The sequence below is a fragment of the Brassica napus genome, chromosome C5, assembly GCF_020379485.1.
Source record: "Brassica napus cultivar Da-Ae chromosome C5, Da-Ae, whole genome shotgun sequence".
Classification (NCBI taxonomy): domain Eukaryota; kingdom Viridiplantae; phylum Streptophyta; class Magnoliopsida; order Brassicales; family Brassicaceae; genus Brassica; species Brassica napus.
In genome coordinates this window covers 3206924-3216402 of record NC_063448.1, presented here as the reverse complement: position 1 = coordinate 3216402, position 9479 = coordinate 3206924, and the positions used below count along the sequence as shown (strand labels likewise).

At 37.1% G+C, this 9479-nt stretch overlaps 1 protein-coding gene across 1 annotated transcript; it reads right to left on the bottom strand.

The window, feature by feature from the left end:
• Positions 1-2626: 2626 nt before the first annotated feature.
• On the bottom strand, positions 2627-8333 carry LOC106415240 (vacuolar protein sorting-associated protein 41 homolog). Its single transcript, XM_013855890.3, has 19 exons — positions 7896-8333; positions 7462-7734; positions 7212-7391; positions 6839-7102; positions 6604-6736; positions 6423-6513; positions 6225-6327; positions 5761-5864; positions 5580-5673; positions 5235-5390; positions 5092-5154; positions 4925-4990; positions 4496-4696; positions 4322-4399; positions 4114-4233; positions 3907-3987; positions 3711-3796; positions 3410-3491; positions 2627-3307 (listed from the first exon to the last, which is right to left on the bottom strand). Exons 1-19 carry the CDS (start codon positions 8157-8159, stop codon positions 2831-2833), a joined length of 2916 nt encoding a protein of 971 aa, XP_013711344.2. The 5' UTR covers positions 8160-8333; the 3' UTR covers positions 2627-2830.
• Positions 8334-9479: the final 1146 nt, after the last annotated feature.

The window sequence follows — 9479 nt, the reverse complement described above, 5'->3', positions numbered from 1 at the left end:
TTTATTGGCTAAAAATTATAAAAAATTATTATTCACAAAAAACAATGCATATTTAATGAGTTTTCTTAATATATGTGAAAAGTCTAGAATATGCATCTTTTAAAAACAGAGGGAGTATATGCTAATGTCTTTAATTTCGTTGTTGAAGCTTAATATCTTTGTACTTTGTCCAAAACTAAAAAAAAAAAGAATGGTTTGTTCAGAACTATAACGTTCATTTGTTACATACATCTCTCTGGTGAATTCCACACTTTAATTGCAAGGTTGGTGAATATATATGATCTTATTTGGAAACACATTCGTGTCTAACCAAGATTTTAGTAACTTGGTTTCCTGAGGGGTATCACAAAAAGTACATGAGAAATACCTATCATGTACTGAAAAAAAAAAAAACCAGAAAAATATACAATACAGCTGATCATGAGAAGACACGAAGACCGACATTTTAAAGCATTTTTAGGGTACTGATATTATTTTTAGAGAAATTAGGGTGTATATGCACCATTTAGACCATAATACACCCTAATTTGGAAACTACCCAATCACTATTACATGGACTGTACATTTTTTCAATACTAAAATAACCCTACGGCTCTACAAGCCTGCGTAATCCTAGGTTGGATTTTATATCAGAGCTTAGATACACTAACACGTTTTTTCAAATTTTCTGAAAATTAAATTCTCCATTTTCAGACCTAGAAATAAGAGAGAGACAGAGGAGTAATCAAAAGAAGCCATTATTAGATCTAATTCAGAAAAATGAAGAGACACTTGTTTTTGCATCAAAGATTTCCAACTGCTCCAAATTTGTAAGTAAAATCACTATCACTATGTCATTATTTGTTTGTGATTTCTTCTCATTTTGTTTTAATAGTTTTGTCCTCTCCAAACCTAGCCGTAAAACTACTGGTTTTATTCTTTTGGAGATAGATAAGATACATTATCTTTAGAGCTTAATGCATGTCTGAATGAAGAAGAAAGAAGAAGACAGAGATCTGGTTTCTTTTGTTGGGAGATTAAAGTCTAATATTTTTCATCGACGTTAACCTTTTGTTTACCACTTAACATAATATTTACTCATCTATATATTGTAGAATACTTTGTAACCTATAGTGATAGTGATTTAGTTAGATGGTAACTCAAAGTGTATATAATATATTATAGATAACTTAGTCGATAATTTTTTATTACTCTCCAACATCTGATTATATGTTTGTGATTTATTTATCTACTTTTGTTATTTGACAAGGAAAACCTATTCTATAACGATATCTTTTCAATTAGCTAACAACTTATATTGTAACATTTATTACTCTTCATTGGATTTTAATTAAGAAAAGTATAGTAGGTCATCTACCGAGGATGACAAAGTGTTGTGGAATATAGATAGCTAGATGGCATTTCATATTGTATTCAATAATAATAGTTGTAGACTATAACAATTATGTTAGACATTACGGCATTTTGTATTTGTTATTATACAGTATACATAGAAACCAAACTATTTAAGTTGCTGCAATACTACTTTTATATCCTGGGATTTTGTTTATATTGTTTGTTGTATCAAATATTAATAGTTATAGCCGATATCTATTTAGTTTAACGTTAACATTAATTGTAGCAGTTACTGGTAGATATATGCTTTAAACTACAAACTTATTATGTGTTGTGTTTAATGTCGTAGATGGAGATAATGTCTCTTGTAAAAAAAGCTGGAGACCCATCCTAGCTAAAACCGATTTTTTGGTCGTATGATTAGGTAGCAAACGTGTATGTGGACAACATGGTTTGGCTTATCAGCAAAGGGCATGTTTTCAAGAAGACTATGTCTCCCTAGGTGGTAAAATTCTAACTTCTCAACACCTACGCTTCATCGGATCCGCTACCGATCAACCTTTCCCACATCGCCGCCTCCGAATATCCTTAGACTAAACTAGTAAAATAGCTACTAATATTGTATGAGACCACTAATACTTTTGTTAACACTTGCAAATAGAACACCGGTTCAACTACTCTTATACAATAAATGATTTTTTTGACATGTAAGTTAAATGTTAACATGATTTCATTATAGTTAAAATTTTACTACCATGATTTCATATCTGTTAAAATGTTACTACCATGATTTCGTAACCGAATGTTAACAAATTAGATGCTAACTTGCACATAGATCATCAATTCAACTAATCTTAAACACTAACTTATTTTTTGACCCGTAAGTTGTAAGTTAACATACTATGTTAGTGATGCATTTATGTTTGACTTGAAAATTGTTCTATATTTATTTTCTCCATAGAGAACACGTGTTGTAGGAACCTCATCATATACTGCAGACCTATGAATTGAAAATGTAGCTATGTTATCCTAGTTAACTAATCTACAACAAACTTAAAAAGATTGTAGCTATGTACTGTATTGTACTTGTAGATATATTAAAATATTTTTCTCTATTTTTATCACCAACATCTCTCCTAACATGGCAGCTAAGAAGGGTAATTTAGGAAAACCATCCAAATGTGCTACAGGGTTTCAATGGTTTATCATGAAAATGGGTAAATAGCTAATTTTGTTCCAAAAGTGGTACATCCACCAAATTGTCTCTATTTTTTACCTGAAATGCATAAAATAGCATGAAATTCCATATGAACGGGAATTTTTTTCACAAACTCTGGCATACATTATATATTATTGGTTCTTCAATGTATATCTCGCCTCTCTTTTCTTTTGTTGTTATAATTTAGACTACAATCAAGGAAATTTTCCTTCTTTTTAAAAAAGAAAAAAAAAATCGAAGCACACCAAAAAAATATTTCACAAACACATTCAGTCGCTACCGAGCGGACGCAGCAGCGGCAGTAGTACATAATATGCACCGTAACCGCGACCTCCCGGACCTGTCTCCATCATTACTATCATCTTCTTCCTCATCCTCAGTATCTTCCTCCTCCACACCATTATCGTAGCCGTATCCATATCCCGAAGAACCTTTGGCTGTCTTATTGTTGCTGTCGGTGAAGGCAGCATCCATGAGACACGTCATGTGGTAAGCATGACAGCAAAAGAAGACCACCACGGTGTCCCCTCTTATCGACACCGGGTCGAAGCACATGCAACAACGTGTGTCCCCTCGTGTCTTCGACTTCACCTCTGTCATCTTTATGCTCAATGATTTATCTACTACTATTCTCTGTGAGATTGATCGATTGTTGTCTTCTCTCTTTCCACGGGAATCGTCTTCTTCGTTGCTAAGGCAGACCCCACGTCTCGCCTCGTTGAAGCACTTGACCAGAAGATTCACAATGTCCGTCTGTAAAGTTCCACATGTATCAACCCCACAACGTCAAATTCACTGGAGACTGTTCTAGACTAACGAAAAGAGGTACATTGGTGACACACACTAGATTTGTACCTTGAGAATGTCATTACAACCGTGTCTTAGAGATGTCTCGGTTCTGTAATCTGTCACGATTTTGACCAATCGATCCCTTAATCTGATAGCAGAAACAATGAGGGAATATTATTTTGGTAACCAAATGATAAAAAGAAAATCACGTGATTCAGTCAATGCTCTGTGTGCACACATAGATTTGTGTACACCAAAAGGTTTCGCATCACATAGAAGAGCGGCCAATGTATACTTAAGGAAGAATATGTGACTGAACTAACTCGAGAATAAATATCAGCAAGGCAGGGTAATAGTTAAAACTAACCGAGGTATTTCCAAGCCATTTGGGACCATATTAACTATGTAAAGAGGGTCAAGGTTGCCAACCGTGTGCTCCAACAGCAAGCCCACCTGAAATTGGTGGAAAGGAACAGATGTTTAATCCAAAGTAATATAAGGACACGAGTTTCCTAGAATGGAGGTTGATTTGTGATGATTTGATTAACAGACACTGTTTTTACCATCTCGGGCTTGTTCAGACATTGTTTTATCAGTTCTTCCCAGAGATCATCGTCGTGCTGCATGGACACAAATTCCACAGCCTGCAGAAGATCGATCAATTTTAAATACCATAGCTCGTATTATTTAGAACCACTCAGTAAAACATTAATTAGTGATTACAGAGAATGCGGAAAGAAGACAAGTTACTTAAGTATTAAGACAATTACCTCTTCTATATCCCCCAGTTTATTAATGATGACAGCAAGAGCTTGTTTTGCATTTCCCATCCTTCCCAGGACAAAAACTTGCTCTCTTAGCAGATCTTTCTTGACACAAAGTTCATATGCCTGAGATTTTGCAGCAAATCAAGTTCATATAGACATAACCTTGAAATAGTTCATTTCAGTCAGTTGTCTAGCTTGTAATGTTGACTACCTTTTCTAACTTGTAATGTTGACTGCTACGTAGGAATGGAAGCAGCATCTTTGTATCGTATTCCGCATATAGTTCTACCTGCAGCATGTATATATTTAAGAAAACATTCAAGCAAAAAGGAGAAAGAGACAGAAAATATTCAATCTATACATTATTGAGTTAAAGTACAAATACCTGCATATCATGATAATCCTTCCCACCATCTGGACTGACTTGAAATAACGCATGCAGATATAAGTACAAGTAATATCTTGAATCACATTTCTTGCCAGCTTTCAAAAGTTGTGGGACCACTTCCGATGGAGCAATCAAATCCCTGTTTTGGATAAACAAGGCAGTGGCACGCTTGCAATCAAGCAGCATTAACTGGACAACCTACATAAGATAAGGGAACGAATCACCGGTCAGTATGACAACATTATGGGAGTTCTATATGACATCCGAGCAGTGAATCTAAGAAATCCGATTATGAATTGTGAATTCAGGAACCACTACGTCAAGCTAACACTAACGATGGTTAAGAAATTTAGATCGTCAAAGGAAAGCCCTATGTAGTGCTTTCAGTAGGTCTCAAACTGTCCAAAAAAATAAATCCTTGTATACCTTTCCACGAATCGCCTCATGCAAGTTGTATTTCTCAATGAAGTCGAACACTTCTGGTTTGAGAAGCTGGATTAAAATAAGGAAAGGAACATTTTAGAGGACTGTCCACGGAAGAATCAGGGTAAAATAGTTTAAAGAAATTTATCACTGTATTAGCACACACGTACATCAGCATATAGGGCGAAGGCTTTCTCGTGCTGTCCATCAATCACATACAGCTCTGCCAGCGCCTGATAAATGAAAGAATAAAACAACTCTGACTCTGCACATGTCAATAAATCTCAAGCTTAACCTGAGAGACAATGCTGACCTCTTTGAGGGCATCAGTCATTGAAGATGTGTTCAACTGAGGCTCTATTGCTGAGATAACAGGCAAAGCAGAATATACTGAACGTGGCCAAGATTTAACGGTGGACAAAAGCTCTTTATGGTATGAGGGGTTTGTTGCCAGTGCCACTAGAGCAACCTGCATCATAAACACAAAATAATTCTTACGCCAAACCGTCTCAAAAAATATTTGGTACGAGTGAAAAAAAATTAGATTAAAAATGTTCCAAATTTCTATCATATTGTCTTCCATTAGTTCTTTGCATGGAGGGATAGTGACACGAAAGAAGTGGGATGAGTTCGTACAGAGTAGTTGATATATACAAACCTCATACACAGTATCCTTGAGCCTTGGGTTATCGGTAGGCATATAGGGAACAAGGACAGGCAGCTGGCGTAGTTGAGCAAAATGGAAAACCCACCTGACAAGAGAACACACAATATCAGATATGTAAACAATAACCAAAAAACAAACGCTTAGCAAATATGAGATACTAATTTGTTCAAACCTCTCCCAGGCTGAAGCAGATCCTCGTAACAATTTTGGGCACAAAGATGCTGCTTCAGCATATTTTCTTTCCACAATCAAATGATCAAGATACCCAGCACCCACCTAATAAGTAAAAACGTTAGGTTAAATCAGATATCATTACACCCAAAATGACACCGACAAAAGAAAATAGGTTGGTCAAGGAATACAAGATGACCCGTAAAATAAATATCGTTAATGTTAAGAGTTTTTTTTTTTTTTTTTTGATCGAAAGAAAGTCGAGAACTTGACAGTAGTTTTCTCGACCAAGAACTGCTAGGCTTATTAAACCATTGGAACAGAGAAATGTTTGATTAAATTCATGAAGGGCTCTAGGCTATGCATTTCATCCAATTTTAGTAGAGAAAAGTGTAGAACAAAATAAAGAATCATAGTGCAAAGACAAATAAAAGACTTAGTCACTAATTATTTATGAACAAGTACCTTATCAATTAGTTCGTTTCGTCCTTCACCAGCCTCGACAGCTGCTAGTGCTTTCTCGTGGAATCCATGTTGCAAAAGCCAGTTAATGTGATCTTCAGCGTCCCTAACAAGTAACAAACCACGTAAGAGACCCTTAGCGTTGATTTACAAAGAACTAGAATAACATGGACAAAAGAAACAGCGACTACAAAGATCTACCTGGGTTTTGCAATCACAACATCCTTTGGAGACACGATATAGTACAGTGGTTCATCACCAGCCGCCCACTGTCCCCCAGCATAGCTACTACCTACATTCGTTTCAAATTTTCAAGTAAGTACTGAAAGGCAGGCTTTCATTCCCCCAAGAAAACAAATTACTTTCCAAACAAAAATCTAACCTGGGAAAGGAGCATGAGCAAGGGAATAGTCTTTCGCCTTGTAATGCTCAAAGCCATGTACCGGAAGAGCATCCATTGTAAGTTCATCACTGTTCCATGATACAATGCGTACTTCAGGCCTCTGGGCATTTCCCTGGATCATTTAGAATCAGACTCAGCAACAGTCCAAAAGGAGAAGCAAAAAATGTTCCTATTCTTCACATGCAACACCTAGTCAACCACGAGGAGAGAATACCTGACGAGATAGAGTAGTGGTGCTGCTAATTTCTTTCATGCCATCCTCTTCAGTGGGTATATATGCAAGAATAACTAGAGAATCACCAAAGGGAGCAATCCCTGAAATGAAATAGCTAGTTTGGAACGACGCCACAATGTCCACTTGGTTTAGACTAGACATCTGAACCTGCCTATATGTTCCATATGCTGGTTTTTGCTGGTCTGATTTAATTGAAGCAATTTTGACAGATGTTCCCCAACCAATCACAAGAAGAGTGTCATCCTAGAAATAATTAAAAGCATATATCCCTTTAAATCAAAAGCTGTTACATATGAACACGTTAAGATGAATGTAAAGAAGTAAACTATGTATCAAGTTACCCGAGACCAACCTGCCAAACCAAGTGGGGAAGCAAAGCCTCAGGCCGGGGGCTTCCTCGGGGTCTTTCAATAAAAGTAACACGCTGATCTTTGGCTGTATCATAAACTTTAACACCAGTATCATTAGCCCACGCAATGAGACTTCCTCTCCATTTCACAGAATGGATTGGACCTTCCCCAGAATGCAGCACCTACAAGGTCACCCTCTATCAAATTCACGATATTGCAAAAAAAATTAACTCTACACAGATTCTCACAAACCTGATCTTTATAACCAAACCACTTCTTCGAGTTCATATACAAGTGACCAGCCAAGCCACCAGCTACAAATCTCTTCGACTGCTTCTTGGTGTAATCCGGATCCAAGGAAATAGCCTTCATGGGGCGATGATAATCAAACCTCATCTTCTCATCATCAGTGAAAAGGCTGTTTATAACAACAGAGCCATCGTCTGAACAGCTTCCGATATACTCTCCCTCACTGTCAAAGCTTAGGTCATTAACCGGGGCCGTGTGGGCACGAAACTCTTTAACCTGAACCAACGAATCATAAACCAAAAACAAAATTAAACTTAAACCGAACTAAGATTTGACAATTAGATAGATTAAGCGAACCTAATGAAATGCAATTCGTTTCATCGTATGAACAATCAAACCACCAGCGCATTAAAAATCAAATTGAGAGGAAAACTCGCCTGATTCCCGAGGAAATCGAGGATGTGGACCGTTCCGTCGTGAGTACCGAGAGCGATCATCCTCGCGGCAACGGCGATGCAGGAAGCAGCGTCGTTGGAGAGCAAAGAAGGTACGTTGCCTCCCATCCGCTGGTATTTGAGGCGAGGCTCCTCCTCGCCCTCTTCTTCTCCGTTCTCTTCCTCCTCTTCTTCTTCTTCATCTTCCTCCTCCTCCTCCCTTTCGTCATCTCCGTCAACGCCGTTTTCAGACGGAAGCGAAGCCATTACTACCACCGTGCTAACTTATTCCTCCTCCTCCACCGATCAGAATCTGGAAACAATCTGCAGATCTGCTTCCTTCTTCTTCAAAATTATCGTGCAGGTTTTGGTATCGGTTAACAGATTAATTTAATTGTTGGGCCGATGACAGAGTGTGAGAAATTATTTTTAAAAAAAATGAAATTTAAAAAGTTGAAAATTTTGATTTAATGATTTGGAAGGCGACAAAGGAAAAGGTGCCATGTGTGGGATCGGAGTGTTGCCTCTTTTTTTTTTTTTTTCCATTCCTTTTCAATTTAGATAGAGACGTCAGACGTGGTGTAATGTAACCCATTCGCACCAGAAATTTTTTAACAGAATGTGAAGCTCAAGATTTGCGGTGAGCGCCTCCGACCCAAGATCAGTCCTCTTATATAAGCCCAACATTGGCCCAATTTACCAATAAATTCCAATATGCATTAGCCTTTTGTATCTTATAACTAAATTTGTTCATCTTTACAAGCCTAAAATATTTTGCTCAGAGAGAAGATTAAATGAAGGGCGAGGAGCCCGTTGCGCGTAGCGGGCGGATGTAGCCAAGTGGATCAAGGCAGTGGATTGTGAATCCACCATGCGTTTCAATTCACGTCGTTCGCCCGTAAGGGATAGGAAACATTCTAGCCAATTTTGATTTAGAGAGGAACGATTCCCTTGTCTGAGAACCGCCATTCCCGAGGAGTTGTCCGTGACGAATTCCGATTCAGTAGCTATCAGTTCTGGCGATGTGAAAAGATCGAATTCTTGAAAACGAGCGAACTTCAATCAGGGTCCAAGCCCGCAGCCCGAGTCCGTCCAGCTCTAAAAATTAGCGGACTTGGACTTAGTTTTATAAGCCCAAAAAAAATTGGGTCTTTTCGAATTAAGCCCATTTGGGCTTTGGATATTTTGGACCTAAGCCCGATTGGGCTAAGGCCGGCCCGAAAACCCGAAATTTTATATTTTAACTTAAATATTATCGTTATTGCAATCCAAACGATTATTTGTATTGGCATGTTATTTTGATATTTTTATTCACTCTAATAAAGCATATATAAAAGTTGTTAATGATTTTATTGTTTGATCATTATTAGTACTAGATCTCGATCCGCGCAACCGCGCGGATTTTTGTTTTCATTTATTTTTATATAAATATTTTGTTTTCAATTCAAATTTGGTATATATTATAATATATATGTGTCTATCAATTTTTAAAACATAATAAATTTACTGTATATTTTTTTCATTGAATAGATTGTTTCATACTTTCATATGTATTTGTATCTTCTTCTATATATATATATATATTCG